This window comes from Protopterus annectens, chromosome 8.part0 (genome assembly GCF_019279795.1).
Source record: "Protopterus annectens isolate FY-2018-M chromosome 8.part0, PAN1.0, whole genome shotgun sequence".
Classification (NCBI taxonomy): Eukaryota; Metazoa; Chordata; order Ceratodontiformes; family Protopteridae; genus Protopterus; species Protopterus annectens.
In genome coordinates, this window is record NC_056741.1 from 494,578,001 (window position 1) to 494,598,144 (window position 20,144).

General features: G+C 40.3%; 1 protein-coding gene across 1 annotated transcript in view; it reads left to right on the forward strand.

Moving 5' to 3' along the window:
• Positions 1–8,960: 8,960 nt before the first annotated feature.
• LOC122808246 (melatonin receptor type 1C-like) overlaps positions 8,961–20,144 on the forward strand; it is a 75,957-nt gene continuing 64,773 nt past the window's right edge. Inside the window, exon 1 of the mRNA XM_044079210.1 lies at positions 8,961–9,141. Coding sequence (XP_043935145.1) covers positions 8,961–9,141 — 181 coding nt within the window. The remainder of the gene's footprint in view (positions 9,142–20,144) is intronic.

A 20,144-nucleotide genomic window follows, 5' to 3' on the forward strand; every position in this document is an offset into this window, starting at 1 on the left:
AATAAAAAAGTGACCACCCCCTTTCAATCTATCTTGCTATTTTAAAAATAGTGACTCTCCACTAAAACTTAACTTTTTAGACAGGTAAAACTTAAGTTACCTACTTTCACATCTAACGCCTCTAGTGCACACTGCAGTGTTTAGGATAAACCATTTTTCATCTTACCTTTAAGCATCTATTGCAAGACCACCAGTTATTGGAGAGCCCACATTCTGCCTCTCAATAGTCATCTTGGGATTAGTGCTTCTGTTTTCTCCTGGTGAGAGAAAGAGTGCAGTTACATTATTTCCTGCAGACTGCTGATCACCAGGAAGCTTAATAACTGCTTTATAGGTTGACAGCTTGGAATTTGCTTATATTCTGATCCTGGTGAAAGTAGGAGCAGAGTGCATTGATTCCTAACTCTTTCTGGTTGGAAAGTGAGTGTCTGTGCTCAACGTACTTGATTGGTCTGGTTGCTATTAGAGGGATCTACCAGAAAAAGGCTACAATCCTGAAGACCCTTGCATCATCTGGGACAAGACTGTGGATAACCAAACAGGCCATGGCCTGCTTCTCTTCTTGGGATTGGTGCTAACATTTTGCTTCTGGTGAGAGAAGAAGCAAAGGAGTATTGTATCTCAACAGTGTGAAGCTGTGCTGAGACCAGCATTAATAGTAGCCAGGCAGAAGCCATTCATGCAACTCCCCTCTTTTTATCATTCTTGACAAGCTAATTCTTTATTTTCACTAAGTACTGCTTGATTTCTTCCTTACTTCAGAATATCTCCCTAAATACTTCATCTTTAAATTTTCAGCATCTATGTATTAGTTTCCCCTCAAGTGTTTGTCAATGCTCTGTACAGAGTCAGACACTTTGAGTGACATTTTTCCGGTAAAAGGCTTCAGTACTTAATATATTGAGCTCATATCCAGGCATGTCTAAAGGTCAGTTCCCTGTGCTTTCTCCTGTCAACCTGATGAACTTGGGCATCCTGAGGCAATGTAGCAACTGCCGCATGCACACAGACAACCCTCTCCTCTTAATTCACAACATTATGACTTGTGAGAGATTCACATATATAGCGAAATTGGAAGCCAAGCACTCTCCAGCCAAGACTGGATTAGCCAGTCAAGAGGAGAAGGTTAACACCTGCACCACACCACATTCAACACATAGCCCTCCAGAACATACACCACCATAACCCTCACATAGTAACACAAAGCACACATATACTTTTTCGGAGGCTCTTAATAAAAATCTGCCCAAACAACAGAGACCTCTGAGGCAGAAATGCAAACAACCACCACATCCCAGCACAAACCATGAGACACATAGCTCACATAAACAGTGTGCCACTCAACCAAAGCCCATAAGGCAAAACAACTTACCCAATACACTAGTCATAGGTGACTCAATAGTAAGGCACACTGATGTCCCACTCACTAGGTTGAATAAGGAGAAAGTTAGGTCAGCTGCCTGTCAGGTGCCCAGATCCACCACATAACGCATGCACTTAGGTCACTCCACAACAGGTACAAATATGACTCTGTCATTGTCGATGTTGGTGTGAATGACCTGAGATGTACCTCCTTGCACTACATGAAAAGAGACATAGAGGAGCTCTTGGATCTTGTAGCCCAGGCAGGTATGACCCTAGCTCTGAGTAGCATCCTACCATCACACAGAAAGATACCACAGTACAAGCAGAAAATGATTGACTTCAACAATTGGCTAAGTTTCTGGTGTCATTCTAAGGAGATCCAGTATCTGTTTGCTTGGGATGACATGATCGACAGACCTCGATGCTTCACCAGAGATGGCCTGCACCTATCACCCCAGTGATTCTGGATACTGGCTAAGACTCTTGCCACCCCTATAGTGCCTTTTTTAAGCAATGTCCTGAAGACAAAATTACCACCATAACAGCTACAAGCAAACAAAATCTGAGGGTTATGCTACTCAACACTAGAAGTCTAAATCTCAAAATGTACTCATTTGAAGCACTCCTTAAAATAGAGAACACTGACATCTGTGCAGTGACCTAGACCTGGTTCAAGGCTCCGGAGAGCACCCCAGCACTACCAGGCTATAATTCATACCACACCTTTCAGCCCTTAAACCTGATCTGAAGCACTAAAGGTGGTGCGGTCTCCATATTCATAAAGGATATGCACACCTCCAGACTAGTAGCCCAACATAATATATCAGAGATACTTCAGGTACAACTAACACTGGATAAAACTGCAATCCAGGTTGTAACCTGCTATAGATCTCCCACCATTTCCTAAGACTCCCAATCGACATTCCTAAACACAATGGAAAACATTAGGGTACAACCCAATACACTTATACTGGGAGACTTTAACTACCCCTCCATTAACTGGGAAAATTACTCAGGTACCAACACACTTGCTCAATGTTTTCTGGAATTCATTAATTCCAGCACCCTGGACCAACTCATTCTTACCCCCACCAGGGGTACAAACATCCTTGACCTGGTCATTACTAACATGGGCAACCATTGCTCTTTGCCAGTAATCAACTCCTCCCTGGTCAGATCTGCCCATAAGCTAATCACCATGGATATCCACATCCCACCCTCATCCCCCCTAAAGGAAACCAGTTTAAAAAACTTCTCCAAAGCCAATTTTGGACTTATAAAAACAGAGGTGGCTAACTTCACAACACCCATGCAAATGGAAAATAGGTGCATGACTGAATCATACACCAATGCACTGTATGAGCACATATACAAGTGCATAGAATGGGCCATACCAAACAGAACCAAGATGCTCTCCTCCAAAAAAAAAAAGCCAATCTAGTGGTCCCCCACTATAAGTAAACTCTAGAACAGAAGGAAAAAACTGTTGCAGAAAAGGGTCCCTAGACTGGAAAAACTCCCTTGTCAGCATCAGCAAAAAACTGAGATCTATCATCAAATCCTCTAAAGCTAGCTATGAAAACAAAACTGCTGCAGATTCTAAAGACAACCACAAGGCATTCTATAGTTATGTCAGGAATCTACATGGCAATACTCAGATCTGCTCTGAGTTACAGCACAATGGCAATACATATACAGAACCAACTGATATTGCCAACATATTGCCCAACAGGTTCAGTGTGAACTTTACACCTTTCACCCCCTAAAGGGCCTATCACAATACCTGAGGAATGCCAAGTCCCTATTATTATGGCTACACAGGTAGAAACTGCACTGTCCAAAGCCAAGAATACAGCTTCCATGGGACGTGACAATATCCCTGGCTGTGTTCTACATGAATTGCAAAGTGAACTGGCACCACACCTGAGTACCCTGTTCTATCACAGCCTCATTTCAGGCTTTGTTCCTACCGAATGGTGAACTGCTATGGTCATCCCACTCCGGAAAAGGGAGTGACTATAGACCCTGGGAACTACCGCCCCATTAGCCTGATGAGTCTGATATGTAAGGCTATGGAGTGCATCATCATGGACCTTATAAATAAGGACATAGGAAATCTCCAAACTCTGGACCCTATGCAGTTTGGATTTGTGAAAGGTAGATCATGCCTGCTCAATGTGATAGACTTCTTTGAGTCTGTCACCAGAGCTGTGGATGAGGGCATCTTGCCAAGACCTTTGACACCATCCCTCACTCAGGAATCATAGACTCACTAAACTAGGCATAAACCCCTATGTCATAAGATGGGTTGCCAACTGGCTCACTAATAGAACCCACACTGTGAAAGTAGCAGACTCCAACTCTGACTACCAACCAGTTACAAGTGGTGTCCCACAGGGATCGGTCCTAGGTCCTCTCCTGTTTGGCATCTATTTCTCTGAAGTTCAAGCCAACACAAAGGGACTCTGGCTGACCAAGTTTGCAGATGATTGCAAACTGGGAGCCATTATTGATTCTCCAACTGATGTAGACATTTTACAAAAAGCCCTCACTGACACCAATGACTGGTGCCAGAACCATGGCCTTAAGCTCAATGCCAAAAAGTGCATTGTTATTCCCTTTGGGAAAAATTTGGTGCCCATGAACTACCACATAGGCGGTAGTCCACTAAACACCGAAGGTGTGATAAGACACCTGGGGACACAAGTTGACAGCAACCTCTCCTTTGATAACCACATTGCCACTGTAGTCAGAAAGTCCTTCTATGTGGCACATCTCATTACAAAAGGTTTCTCATCCAGGAAGAAAGAGGTCATAATCCCTTTCTACTCGTCCCTCATTAGACCTAGTATAAAATACAAAGCCTCATTTGGTATGTACCAAACTAGACACCTACAATGACTGGAAACGCCACAAACATACCTCACTAAGAGGATCTTAGGCCTTAGACACATGCCCTATATGGACAGACTCAAAAAAACTCCAGCTATACTCTGTCTCTTATCGCCTACTTAGAGGCGATCTCTGCTTGACCTACAAAGCCATGTCTGACCCAGAGCTGCTAGATATGCTACACCTAAAGAAATCCCAATCCCTCCATGCCACATGCTCCAGGGACCTAAACCTCACTACCACAATGAACAGAACATGCTGGAGAGACAGGTTTCTAATTCAGATACTTCCCATACTCTGGAACAAACTTCCCATTCACATCAAGCAGAGCACTTCACTGCCCCTCTTTAAGAGAAATCTTGACGAGTGGATGGGTAATAGGAAGTTCACCCCAGGGATCATTTCAGTGGCCTTGCTTGACAGGGGCAATGGGAACTAACTTTGGGCTGCATGATGCCAGGGAATCTGGGCTAGGCTTATATAGGCTCCAGGGACATTAGCCTAGTACACACCTATGAACCTAGACAGACCAGGCTACCTCTTAGTGCACTAGAAGGAAAATCCACTAACCTTGATGAGAAAACAAGTGCTTGCTAGAGTGTTAAATATACTACTTTATCCAACAGCTAGCTAGATAATGAATTCAGATGAAGTTAATCAGTACAACAGACAATAACAGGCAAAATGTAATTTTTTGATATAAACACAAGGAAAAGCAAATAAATAATTCAAATAAAAATTTCAAGATAGCAGCAGCAAAAAGGGAGGAACTTATTAAGCAGAATTTATAGTAGGGGTGAGAAGCTTAAAATTACCAGGTTTAAAAAGAAGAATGACAAATGGCAGGGTGGATGGGAAAACAGAGAATCACCAGCAGTGCTATACCTTATGCAGGCTTCAAATCCTTCCAAATACTCTTATTTTTTTTCTTGGTATTTCATGCCATCCATCTTTATCATTTTTACTAACAACACAAACTTTCTTTCTTTATTTTGAGCTGTATAATCATCACAGCATAGAGCCTACTTGGTTTCATATGATTTTCTGTGTTACTCCCATGTTGAATTAAGGCATTGTTTAGGTTAGTATTGCTGATACTATCCATGCTAATAGTGTTACCAATATTCATTCTAGATGAAAGATCTTGTATCAAAGAAGACTCCACCCTGAGTGAACTTTCCATATTAGTAAGCAATTCATGTGATATTCTTACATCTTCCTATAAAGTTATTTCATCAACTAATACTTCAGGAGTATTGTCCTCATTATATTCAGTCTTTTGCTAGAAGACATGCAATACTGCAGTGGGCTATCTCGGAAGGCCATGCTAGATGCTAATGGGGCATTTCAGGAGGGATGAATAAGCTAATTAGCCATGTGCTGTCATCTGGAACTGCCTGCATGAAGTAACATGGCAGTTCCTGGCCACTCATGCTAATGAACACAGCCAAAAGCTCATACTCATCCATCGTGGTAGAGGTAAGTAGAAGGGAGTTTAGTGGTAAGTGTGTGTGTGTGTGTGTGTGTGTGTGTGTGTGTGTGTGTGTGTGTGTGTGTGTGTGTGTGTGTGTGTGTGTGAATGGGTGAGTGTGTCTTTGAGTGTGATTAGGTGGAGAGGGGTTGTCTATGTGTTTGCTTGTATATGGAATGAATGTGTGTGTGTGTGTGGTATGGTACAGGTTGGGGGCTGTTTCACACACACACACACACACACACACACACACACACACACACACACACACCTAAAATACAACATCAGTAGGGTAGTGTGTGTGTGTGTGTGTGTGTGTGTGTGTGTGTGTGTGTGTGTGTGTGTGTGTGTGTGTGTGTGTGTGAATGGGCGAGTGTGTCTTTGAGTGTGATCAGGTGGGTAGGTGGCTATCTGTTTGCTTGCATGTTTATAGAATGAATGTGTATGTGTGGTATGGTGGGGCTTGGGGGCTGTCATAGCTGCGCATTTCTATAGACTATTGATTTAATCCTGCAGTATTAGGATGGGGAGACCACTAGCAACCAGGGATAATGCTGAAGACATGGAGTGGGGGGGAGACCCTATATACCAAGAATAACCTTATGTCACCATGTCAAATTTCATTATCAGGGGCAAGTGGGGTTAGTATTGACTGATAATAACAGTGGCAGTGGCATGTATAGCATCTGAAAAGGGGTAAACTCAAAACTGCCTTGAAAACTGCTATTTCACAGAAAGGGTGGCGGAGCTCTGGATCCAATTGCAACAAGCATTTACAGATTGTAATTTAGAAGCAGCTTTGAAGGACATAAAATGGAATGAGCATTGCTGGGGGATGGTCAACTACATTAGGATATCTGTAAAAGTCTAGTAAACATAGCAGGCCATCCGATTTTTCCATCAACAAACTCAAATGTTTCACATAAACTGCAGGATGACAGGGGTATGGTAGGACAGTTCAGTAGTCAGAAAGACAGAGTCAAAGTGGCTGATAAATTAATAATCTTAATGTGTGGCTCACAGAATGGGCTTCTCAAAAATGTATTGTGTTCCATTTATCCTGAATTGGTATCAGGGCACTTCAGAAGTTCAACGAATAGGTTAGTTTAGAGGGAATGCTTCCAGTTCCTGCAAGGGAGCTCTCAGAATGTAGATGGCTTTGTTATGAATCTTACATAGTTGTTTGTTGGAAAGACTGCATTAAACTATCAGAGAGTAGCCACAGTTTTAAAACTGTCATCTTTAGCTCAGGCAGCCTACTTAGACAGAGCAATGTATGGTTTTACTCCTGCCTACAAGCCAAAGAGATAGCCAGGGATATAATCAAAGAAATGGTCGATGACTCCACATCCTACACAAAATTAACTTGTCCACTGCAGGGTTTAGATATTTATGCATGAGTCCCAAAAGATGGCTCTAGTAGACATGTTACAAATACAGAATAAAATTATCACTGACCCCAGATGTGCTACAGTCGCTTTTTAAATACTTGGCTGTATAAATAGATATATAATAAAAAAATCTGAGTATCTGTTGTCTTAATCCATACGAGTCAACACAGCCTTTATTTACTGCATTAGTCTGCACATTCACAGCTTTAGACTAAGTCTATTAGGTGCAATGTGATCTCAAGGTTAAATAATGCTCCTCTAAAGCCTTATTCTTTAGTTATGCTAAGTTATATTCAAAGATGCAGATACATTAAATTTAAATATTTCATATAAAAGTTATTTTTACACTAAGAAATAGGTTGCAATCATTCCCATTATAATGCAAACAGACTAATTTAATTGACATCTGATTACTGAAAGAATTATTTTACTTTTTAATTATTGAGCTACTTTTTTAATATAACTGCTTGGCATATGACTTCCCATCTGATTTACTGTTATCAAGATAAATAACTGTTTGGGATGATTATCTTATTTGATAACATCCACCCCACTTAATTAAATCCCTGATGCATAAGTTTACATTTAGAACTTAACCAATCCACAGGGAAAATATACTTTTCCTATAAAAAGCATCTAAAATGTATATAGAATACTTGCCTTTCCTTTTGTAGCTAAATTCTGCAGCTTTTCAGTGGAAGATAAAGAATTCTAAACAAGTTAGGATGCTACATCCTGTTTAGAATCATATGTTCATAAAGTTATAGGATCAGTAATAAGTTTAAAGCATATTATCCTTCTAAAAATTTGCTTGACAGCTCTGTTCTCCCATGTTGAAACATGTGTATTGATGTATTATCAAGGTCCCTTTTAAAATGTGAAGGGACCGATATTGTTATAATGGCAGAAGTTTGCTCTAAAGTTAATACGTCCACTGACTGATAGATTTTTCATGCTTGTTACTGTCTATAATGGATATTTTAAGATAGGGCTAGAATCCATATTTATTTTATAGCATTGGGATAGTTTTTAAAATGCAATAAATGATTAGGTTAAAATAGTTTTGTCATACCTGCTCTACAAGACCACGCCAGCTAAGTAACCAATGTTGTTTTCAAAGCAATCTTATATAGATATTCCAGCACCAGGATTCAGCAAATCACCGGTAACTTAGAAATGAGTTAATAAATTCCTTAATAACCATGTTAAGACCCCTAGGGAAGAAGAGGAATATAATACAACAAATAACTTAGTCATTGGTAACAATGTTCAGCAGGAGACTTTGGGAATCTTAGATTGATTTGCTCCATCTATCAGACTTGCCAGGAGTCCATGGCTGCAATGTAATATATGTTATCCATCACTGGACATTATGTTTGGAGATATGACAGCAAGTAACCCATTGTTTGCCATTATCATATCACACAGCACTGCTAAGACATGACTCCTCATGCTGTATATGCATTCTTAAATTCTTCAATCCAGCTGAGGAAACAAATGTCTGAGGAATCAATTGACCTGTTTCTATAAAACTGGCATTACCAGTACTTGCTTTTGCAGTTCTGATAACTTCACTGACACAGAGAGCCTAACGTGTTGGTGTTTCTGTAGTATTTCATACTGAAGTAAATTACAGCATTATCTAACAGTCCAGGAGAGTGATTTAGAAGAGACGGAAAAAAAAATGATCAAATATTTTCATTTCTGACAAAAAGTGCTACAAAAAAGAAAATATAAATGAAACACATTTTATTGTCTCATTTGTATAGAGATAACAAATATTTGAGGCAGACATACAGGCTTCTTTTCACTGTATTTTCATTACTACCTTCACAGTGAAAATGAATTGCAGTGATTGCTGGCTGATAAATGCAAATCATACTGGCCTTCCAGCTACTTCATCATCTGCTGCAAAGACCATTTCCCTGACAATTGTACTGCTCTTCATCATTGTTGCAGACCTTATTGGAAACACGCTGGTTATTTTATCTGTACTAAGGAACAGAAAACTAAGAAATGCAGGTAACAGTTTTTTTAGAAAAATATCATAAAGTAATACATTATAATCTTATGTTACAGGTGTTCTTCAGCTAAATTTCAGTCAGATACTAAAATTATGTGGGGATAATGCAATGCAAGACCATGAATTAGTTTGGGCTTATGTCAGGATTACCTGAAACTATATACTTTTAGCAGACAAAAGAGATTTTATGTAAGAATGGCTACACCAGAGATATTTATCAAAGGTGAGCTAGTACACTTTCTGGCCAGTACACAGCACTCAAATGTGACCGCGCTGTAATAATAAAAAAAATATTTTATTTATTTATTTGCTTTTGCTTATCAGGGAAGTCTGACTGTGCATAATGCCCTTCTCATTGGAGGTCCTGTGAAGAAAAGCTCCACAAAATGATTGCATTAAAGGATCCATTCAATATGTGTTTGCAGCAATTGGTAGCAATTATTTTACACAGAACGAGGAACATTCAGTATGTACATGTGCCATTCAGTAACAGTTTGCACATAGAATAAGTAATACCATGTTGAAAAGCACACACGGCTTAATGTAATATTTTTACATTGTGGTTGATTAATGGCATTTTAAAAGAAATCAGAGACAAATGTTCAGTAACATGATATACACTTATTATAGAGAGAATTACATAGCTGAAAAAACAACATTGAATTGATCAGACAAGGCAGGAGTGTAAGTCAGTTTTAGATCCATGGAGAATATCACTTGAGGAGGAAGTTTATTGTTGTGATCTAGCTAGAGAAAATATTTCTTTATAGACAGAGGAAGTTAGTATATCATGTTTTAACTTGTGCATTTGTAAAGGGGACTATAGTCATGCTGCGTACTTTTAGTGCTATAGTAGAGGGCTTAGCCTGGAAAATACAGCCTAGTAATGTTTTGTATAGTCTGATAGCTAGATAGGCAGCTGTAATCAACTTTGTTGATCTTTGTCACTGCTTTGCTGTAGTCTTGACAGTTGTCCTATCATTTGTTGAAGATTGAGGGAGATAACAGTAGACTGTGAAGTTGAAGAGAGGATACAGAAGTTAATTTAATTTGATTAAGGAGGTAGAGTTTAGTCTTGTATATCAGTTCAACTTTCTAATTGGTCTTCTGGATGGCATACTGGATGTGGTGATCAAACTTTAAGTTTTCATCATTTATCACTGTGTGTAGCTTTGTATTTTTGACTGGCTCAGTCTTGATGCTATTAGAGGAAGCTATGTTTAATGTTAGTCTTTCTGATAATTGCCATTTTGGGACAAATATTGATTTTGTTTTTTTAAGATTTAAAAGTAGTTGAAGTTTTTGGATCTGGGTTTCTATGGATAAGAAAGCTTTGGGTGTTAATAGTCTGCAGATGGGAATGACTATGGGCTGAACAAACCAGGATTGAGTTGTCTGCATATTGTAAGATATTATCTTATGTTGATGCTGTTTGTATTTCACTGATAACTCTTTTAAAGCTGAGAGTATCTAGTCCAGAGTCTTGAGGTATGCCTATTTGTATTGGTTTGTAGGTTAAGAAAGAATTCTGCCATTTTGTACATTGAGTTATAGCAGTAAGATAACTCCTGAGCCAGGCAATCTTTTTTTTTTTCTTCATTGAAGCTCAAAGTGGTCATTCCATGTAATAGAAGCTGGTACGATGCTGTATAGAAGACTTTGGAGAGGTTAGGTTACAGGGTTGACTAAGTGTCCCTTATTTACTTTATTGTTTGCAGTATCTAGAAAGGATAGTAATGCTGCCTCAATGCTATGGTATAGGTGGAATACATGCTTGGGTGTAAGATAGCAAGTTATTGCATAGGCAGCAGGCAGGGAGTTTAGTGTTGCTGTTTTTTTCTGGGAGAGATGAGATTGGGCGAGAGTGCAGTTAAAGTTTTATACTTAGACAGTTCAGTGGAGTTTCCACATTTATGCTGGAGAATAAAATAGGATTGTTCCAGAGAGATGAAGCATATGATTCAGTAATGGATAAGTATGAACATGAGGTAAGCAAATTCTTTTTTACCTATTATGATATATCCAGCTGTAAGATTATTAGCTGATGTTGTGGTGTGCTTGTGTTTGAATAATAGTTTGATGATGGTGGTGGAAATAGGGTGAGAGAGAATTTGGATGTGTTCATAGATAAAGTAATAGGTGTTGCTGACATTTCTGTTGTCAGAGAGGTAGGTGGTGGTAACCATGAAGTGATAAATATACAGGAAATAGCTGAGTTTAATTTAATAGGTATAGGGTTTGTTTGTGACATCCTGCCTGGTTGCAGTAGGTTGTTTATAGCAGGACATCATTCTTTAGTCTTGTTAATATGGAGTATTTGAAGGTTTTTGTATTTTTTGACCATGAGTAGCTGGGTGTTAATGATGCTTTTGTTGTATATAGGTTTGATAGTGTGTGCTTTGTCTGTGCCAGTTATTCCAGGCTCTGTCTTATTTCTCGTTATATATTTACTTTTATGGGTTAGCCATGGGGTCTGTTTTAACTTTTACTCTCTTTCTGCACAGAGGGGCTTGGTGGTCAAGAATGCTCTATATAGTGGTATTAAGGCATTCAAGGGCTTCATCTAGAGGTAACATGTTTGGCAGAGGCTTAGGAAGGGTTGGGAGAAATAGTAGCCAACACAGTTGCCAGCTTGTAGGGGACTCAAAAATCAGCAAATACTGAGATAAGTAATTTCACTTTTTTTGCAGTACTGTAGCCTACAAATACCTGCCTTCTATGAATTTTTAATTCTGGCTGCTCCCTGCCCTTTTCAGCTCAGTGAAAACAATTTTGTGCTCATACTCATGTTTTATGTATGGAATGAGCCTCCGGCACTGCCCCAAAGCATTGGGCAGCCTTCTAATTGGGGTACTGGGTGCAGTGGACAGGGCAGAATAAGCCAGCAGTGTGTCTTTACAGTCAGTGTCAACACCAGCAGAATTTAAAATTACCTGCAAGAAAGGATTGGTTGTGATTCATGAGTGAGCTGAAGAAAACATGGCTATCTGTTCATGTGCTTTTTTTCCCCTTTTGCTGAGAGCCTGGGAATGGGGAAGAGAAAAAACAGTAGATTAGAGTGACTGGTCCAGGCTACTGCTTTTGCTAAGCTAGCAAGCTGCTCACAGCACAGCAGTAAAGCTTACAGCAGGTATTCTCAACTGAATGAATGTAGAAGAATGTCTCTGATTTTACTATTGTAGTGCTGTCTTTGATTTTTCATTTCAAAAGTTGCAGGAATAATGGATTTTGCACTAGTTTTCAGGCTGAATCAGAAAGCTAATGCAAAAAATGTTATTCCTACAATTTTCATTATATCCCTGATTTTACCATTATAATTTCTTCTTTGTGCTTTAGTTTCAGAACAAGAGTTACAGGAATCATGGGATTTTGCATTAGATTTCTGACTGAATCAAAAACCAAACACAATACCCATTGTTCTAGCAACGTTTGTTAAGCACAGGTGGGGAGAAAGATCACCAAAAACTCAAGCAGCATTATAATTAATTAAATTATGAAAAATGTAGATGTAAGTCTGATGTGATAGAGAGTAAACAACTTTACAACTCATGGCTGACTATCAGTGGGGTGCAGACTTATGTGGTAACCTGGTAAGGTATTTGAAGTGATAATGGAGGATCCAGTAGAACCTGATATTAACGACATACTGCTGTGTAGACATTAGCGGATGTAAATATGGAGTCAGTGCTTGTAAAACATATAAACAAACAAAGCAGTAGATCAAGTTAAGTGTTTTTTGGGAAGGAATGTCATTAATGGTATGCTTTTGATGAAGCCTAGGTTAAGACAGAACAGTTTAAATGTTTGTGATAGCGAATTTAAATTAAACTTATATCATACTAGTACCTATATTTAAATGGGTTCCCTGCATTTTGTTGAATGCTGTTTCTTCAACAAATGCAGGGGTATGGTTTAATGTCAGTGGTATAGATAGCTGAGCAATGGAAATGTTGATGGTGTGTAATGTTGAGAGAGCTAAGTGTGGCTGGAGGGGTTATAGTGTTTGTGCGTGTGTATGTGAGCTAGGGTTAGGGTTGGGGATGATTGAAGGAGAGTTGCTATACATTTATGTGTGAGTCTTTGTATTTTAGGGTTAGGGTTATGTTAAGGGATAGACATACCTCACAACCTCTTAGTGCAAGAAATCTGGGCAAAGCCTGACCTAATTGGGGAACAAAAGCCCAAAAATAGGGACATGTTTCAAATATTGCACTTATGGAGTTAGAAAATTGCTAGAATAACAGGATTTGTGTCAGTATGCATTTTCTGAAGGATATGAAGTCTGAAACTCAAATGCATGTCATTATTTAGTAACTTTAATATTCAAATCATTTCAATGATTTGCCAGAAAACTACAAATTTTATGAACGAACACACCAAAAATATGAGTAAAAAATCTGGACATTCTGCAAAAAGCTGGACAGTTGAGTGATATGGCGATATATGCAGTGTTGTTTTTTACTGTTTGTGAATGTTTGTGTGTCTAAGTGTGCCTTGTGTAATGGTGGTGGTACAGGAAGATTTTAATGACATTAAGGTATAGCATTAGGGTTGAGGGAAGGGGCAATGTTAGGGTTACAGTTAACACCCATTACTAAGGTGGTGCAGGGGGGAGAAGCTGAACTCTGATATCAACTAAAAGAAATACATTAAAGAAAGCTATACATATAAATGACATCACTTTCATTTAAACATTATAGCTGACCACATTGATATCTGTCTGTCTATTGAGAAGTCGTATTTTGTTGAATGACATTTGGTTTAGCGGTTTTGCTTAGTGTATTTTTGGTTGATCTATCATTTTTCCAATTTATGCTATGGTTGATTTGTGTTTTTTCTTGACTGTAAAATTATATTTTGATGTATCACTTTTTTGCTGATCTAAGACTGTAGAGTTAGTATGTTTAGATTGGAGTGAAGCTTCCCATGTTGGAGAATGTGAGGAGAAGAAAGCCCCCCCCCCATGTAATACTTAATTAATTGTTTTAATTCATTGAGTAGCTGTTATTAGTATTATAGTTTAATTTTTTGTTGCACTTCCTGTACTTTCTGTTGCTGTAGCTGATAAGCAGGAAGTTTATAGTCTGAAGAGTTTGTGAGTCTGTAACATCCATTGTTGTCTTTCTGGAATATATTTAGGGTAGTATTCATAGTCATTATGTGAAAGTGTAAGGGCTATTCACACTGTCCCCAAATAAATCCAGCAAAGCTGCAATTCATAGAGGCCACTCACCCGAACTTGTGATGTCAGCAGATAAGTGTCAGCAAATGAATTCATAATGAGATGGAAATGAAATGTGATGTAAAACAGCATATGTTAATGAGGTCTTCTCCTGCCTGTTTGTGATTCGTAGCCATTGATTTCAACTGTTCCTGCACTGTCCACAGATTTGTTATAAAAGTCGGAGTTGTGCCTAATCCATCCAGTTTGCAATCCACAATGATACTGTCACTTGTTGCTAGCCTTGCTGCTTTCTGGTGGAAGGTGCTTGTCTTGGTCCAGCCAAAATCTCTTGCACCCAGTGCTCACCAACCAAGAAAGTGGAGCTAGGAAGATATAGCTATAGTCTTGACAATCAGGAGATATTCAATAGTTTCACAGTGTGCAGGGATATTGTAAGTGTCATAATGAGTACGTATGGCTGCCACAGGGGCAGTGGAGGGATGTGTGGCCTTCCTATTCCTGTGGATACAAAGGTATGTACAGCCTTCATTATACTTGCCACGGGAACCTTCCAGGGACAGACTTGGAATATGGTAGATATCTTACAGTCTTCTGCCTGAAGGATACTCCAGCAGTTCGTGACTGTACTCTTGGCATGTGTGGACAGTACATCTCTTTCCCAATGTCACCCCAGGACCAAACCAATACTATGAATGCCTTTTATGGGGTAGCACATCTCCCTGAGGTATGTGGTGTGATGCATTACAACCATGTCACAATTAGAACTCAATTTGGTCACTATGGGAGCAGTACTACAATATAAAGGGCTTCCATTCCATCAGTTGCTAGACAGCATGTGATGCATGGGGGTGCATCTGCCCAGCTTCCTGGCAGTGCACATGATTCAAATATTTGGCAACTAGCTCACTCTACCACCTCTTCCTATTTGGTAAGATGCCCAGGGGTCATTTTGTTGGTAAGTGGAAAAATATTTTTTTCCTCTTTTTTTCTATTTTAAGTAGTTGTTTATGGTAAAATATATTGCTGAATGCTAAACTTTTTTTTACCTCTCCCAATCCCTTTTCTCTTTTTTTTTTTTTTTTCTTTCAGGTGCTACTGGATATCTACTGGACCCATGACTCATGACGGCAGTGAGATATCCAGCTGGAGATGTCAAAGAGAACTACAACACAGCCCTGTCCCAGAGACATATTGTCATTAAGGGGGTTCTTTGGCCTCTTGAAGACTCATTTTAGGTACCTGGATGAGTCAGAGGGTACCCTTCAGTATGACCCAGCTACTGCATGCAAGATGTTTACTACATGTTGCATTCTGCACAGTTTGATCATGCAACAGTCTGGTGGTGATGTGACCCATGTTGTCACTGCAGTTCCCATTTCAAGTCCTACTATAACTAATGGTGATCAGCCAACAGCAATAGTAATAGCAGCAGGTTTGTGCATGGCATACAGGTAAGTTACTTACATTATTGTGCATAAAAGTCATGCTTGAGTGCTCACTGACTCCTGTCAGTGATGTTGCAAGGCATCATATAAGGAATAATCCATTCTAATGAGTTAATGTACCTAAGTAGGCATTTATTGAATATCGTGAAGTGATGCAATTATTAAAAAATGTTACTTCAGTATTCAATATGACTTCATGCCTTCTAATTGAATGAAAATGTATGATATTGTTTTTTATATCATGAAATGTTTCATCAGTTTGAACTATGTTGTCTGTTAAGGTACTGCACATTGGATTATTTCAGTGTTGTAATACACAATAACTTGTGGCCTCAGAGACAAAAACATCATTTGTGCAGTGGTGAAGGAGAAGTGGCAGCCATGTTTGTTTACATGACAGGATACATATTTTCATCTTTAATTTTCTTATTAGTGTTAACCTGAATACTTGTGTAGCACTACTTTTAAGCTGTAGGTAATTGCCAGTTGTAACAATGATAATGGATAGATCAGCAATGGTGTTAATCACTGCAATATTTTGTTATGACATGCAGCTTTCTTTCCATACTTCCATGAGGTTTTAAGCAATACCATTAGAGGAATGAAATGCATACAGTTGAAAGTGTCCTTAGTTCACCCGCCTGTTTTCTTTTTTACTTTTATTTAATAACTTATTCTCCTTTGAGTTAAACATTGACCTGTGTGTGAAGGTCATGTCGTAAGCAACAGAAACATCACATTTGAATCACAGTAGCTCAAAGTCAAATGTGTCATACAAATCTCCTAAAGATAAGCTAGGTGATGGGTGTAAGGATTTTGAAGCAGAACTGTCATAAGAACTGGACAGTGAGTTGGTCTGATGTTGCAGCCTATTTGATGCAGGTGATCCTGCAGACACTGATCTGCCAGACCATGGCTGGGACCTCGAATGAGATGTTCTGCTAAGTGTAGATGAACACTGATGTGGCTTGCATGAAATCTGTTGTACTTGTCCCCCTCTACTAGTTCAAGTACTTTCTTTAGAAGCAGTTGTAGCTTCATGTGATTTGTCCCCATGTTCCCAGGTAGTACCCTGTCTTCTTCTCCTTCCAAGACTGACTCCTACTTGAGTCTGGTAACTCCTAACTAGTATATGAAAGGAGGTGGCCAAAGATGCTTGGTTTGCCACTGTACTATGCATCAGTGCGATCATGACATTATCCTTACTGTCTATTTCCATGTACTTCTGGAAATCTTCATGTATACCCTGGAAGACTCTGACCATTTCCAGCTGACTCTCTGTGGAAATGCTGTGAGTCCTAGCAAAGACACGGCACAATTTCTGTCAGACATCCAGTTTTTTACATGTTTCCTAAGGTGGCTGTGACAATTTCCTGTACATGGTGCCCCTTTGTAAAGTTATCACTGTGGACACTGTTACTTCTGAATGTCTGCCATCATCCTGAAAGTGTTGATCTGGATTTAGAGATACTGGTGTAGAGATGCATGGGTTTCTTTCTATACAAGCATGAGTGTAATATCAGCATGTGCTTGAAGTTGTGATGCACTGTCACTTCCTTCAGTGTTACTAACATTTTATGGAATGTGAATCCTGACATTAAACTTGGGGGGACATGCCACTTTCCTCAGGCTGTGTTATAAATATAACAGTGTTATCATCATTTTCATTGGGCCGGATTTACAAAGGCTTGCACGGAGTGTAAGAACAGTGTAAGACGGCAGACAGGCAATATGTCTGCCGAGCGATTCAGCAATAGCCGGCAGGGGCGTGCATGAGAGCTTCTAAAGCTACTCTTGCGCGGACAGTGTTATGGTATGCAAATTACCTCATTTGCTGCTGAAAGCTATGCAAATGAGGTAAATTTGCGATCCAGGAACCACTAACCTGTCTGTGTAAGAGTAGTGTTATCTGCAGAAATGTACTCCGTTGGTAATGGAGTACCGTTCTGCAAATAGCTAAATGGAGATATGACAGCTCCAAATAAAGGCTGCATCTAGTTGAGTAAGCATGCCAATGGCTAAATATAAGGCCATTGGCATTTGCAAATGTTGTAAATCCTTAAAATTCAAAGTTATTTTTTTCCCCGATCGCCGATGTTTAAGCGTAGCGCAGTGTTGCGCAAACATGCTGCGCTTTAAATAAAAAGAAAAAAAGGGAAAAATAGCCACAAATGTGCATTTACACTAAAAAGCTTGTTCTGCCATGCAGGTGAATGGCAGGCTGCAAACAACATGGAAAAGCGCAGTGTGAGAGATGTAACCAAGCATTAGTAGGCAATCCTATGCAAATGAGGATAAGGATAGTGAATCTCAATTTTCCTCGGCATGTGAGCCATGTCCCTAGAGTGTAAGTGTAGGAGTAGGGTAGTAGTCAAGTAGAAGATAGGTGACATCATGAGGGGGTATGTCTGAAAGACTGTAAGGTGATTGGAGCACAGTGGCTTGTGTTTTCTCTGAGTTGCTCAGGATTGCAAGAGGCGTGTTCACAGTGGTACTAGCTGAAAACAAGAAACCAAAGGTGTACGCCATGGATATATCTCAAATTTCTTGCAAACATGCTTACACCGTGTGCTCGCATGTGCGCTTGTGTGCACGCTGCTGCCCCTTGTGGAAACAGAAAGGGAAAAAGGAAGGAAAAGAAGTAGTAGGAAGTTAACCAAGGAGAACTAGCAGAGCTGCCAGGTGAAATATATCACAATCAGCCAATTAGACAGGCAGTCGACTAGCCCAGCCCAGCCCAGCAATTTAAACTCTGCAAACAGCAGTCTAACCTGTTTTTTCACAAGAACTCTGCAACACTGCAGTATAGAAAGAGTGAAAACTCAAAAAGCTTAAGGCTGACAAAATGTTAGGGGCTGCCATTGCTATTATAAATCAACATGTGCAAGGTGCTGAGGGTGGTGATGTTGTGAATGCTGCTGAGCAACCCCCAGTGAGGAGACGGAGAAGAGTGTACAGACCCAGGGTAACCTACCAGGGGCTACATGAGCTGGAGATAGTGGAGCGCTATAGAATGGACAGAGACCTCCTGCAGCACATTGTTGAGCTGTGCCGGCCATGCCTCACACACAGAACCAACAGAGGGGAACCCATCTCAGTGGATAACAAGGTATGTGTTGGCCTATGAATACTAGCTACAGGTACCTTTCAGAGACCAACTGGTGATATGATGGGGGTTTCACAGGCATCAGCATCCAGGGTACTGCACCAGTTCCTGGATGCCATGTCAGCACATTTCGGTGAGCATGTATGTTTCCCCAATTCCAGTGAGGCATTGGCCAGCAATATGTGTCTTTTCCACCAAATAGAGGAATACCCTGAGGTGGTGTGTGCAATAGACTGCACGCACATACACATCATAGCACCACCTGATGAGTGGGGTAGTGTCTACATCAAATGCAAGGGCTTCACCTCCATCAACTGCCAGGTCATGTGTGATGCCCAGAGCATAATAATGAATGTGTGTGCTAGCTGCCCTGGAAGCTATCACGATTCCCACATCTGGCATCTGACGCAGCTGTACCAGAGATTTGCCAATGGGGACATCCCTGACGGTCACCTAGTGGGGGATGCTGGCTATGCACTGGAGCCGTGGCTGATGACACCCATCAGAAATGCACACACACCCGAACAAGAACTCCATAATGAGGCACACGCTCAAACAAGAAACATTATTGAGCATGTGTTTGGGATGCTGAAGTCATGGTTCTGGTGCCTGGACACATCTGGTGGAGCCTTGTAGTACTCACCAACTACATGTACCCAAATTGTCATGGTATGTGCCATGCTACACAATATGATCCTGCGAAAACAGCTGCAGCAGGAACAGCATGGGGCAGGGCCAAACAGCCCCCCACCATTGCCAAGGCCTGCACAGGCACAGCGTCACTCAGAGGAGGAACAACCTGAGCCTGCCCCAGTAGGCAGAAGGAGGAGTGCCCAGTATGCCCTGGTCTTGGCAAAGAGGCAACGCATAGCACATGCACTGACTCAGTAGGAACCCTGGAGATGACACCTCTCTCTGACTCGCACATACAATAAAAGGGATGCCTAACTTGACACTACCTGTTTTCAAACATGTACAGGGAGTGTACTATGTGCATCCGACATAGGCAGCCCTGCAGCACCACCTGAGGCATGCCCTATATTAAGCAATATAAAGCAGTGTTAAGCACATTTTACCATTATTTAGCATATTTAAGCACAATTGCACAGAGATGCACACCGCGCAAACTAGCGCAATGTCGGGCAACATTGGGCAACATTGGGCAACGTTGGGCAAAGTCAGGCAAAGTCGGGTAAACATGCTCACACCTGCTTTACTGTTCCTTAACCAGTCAGGTCTGCCCAGCAGGAAAATAAAAAGCAGTGA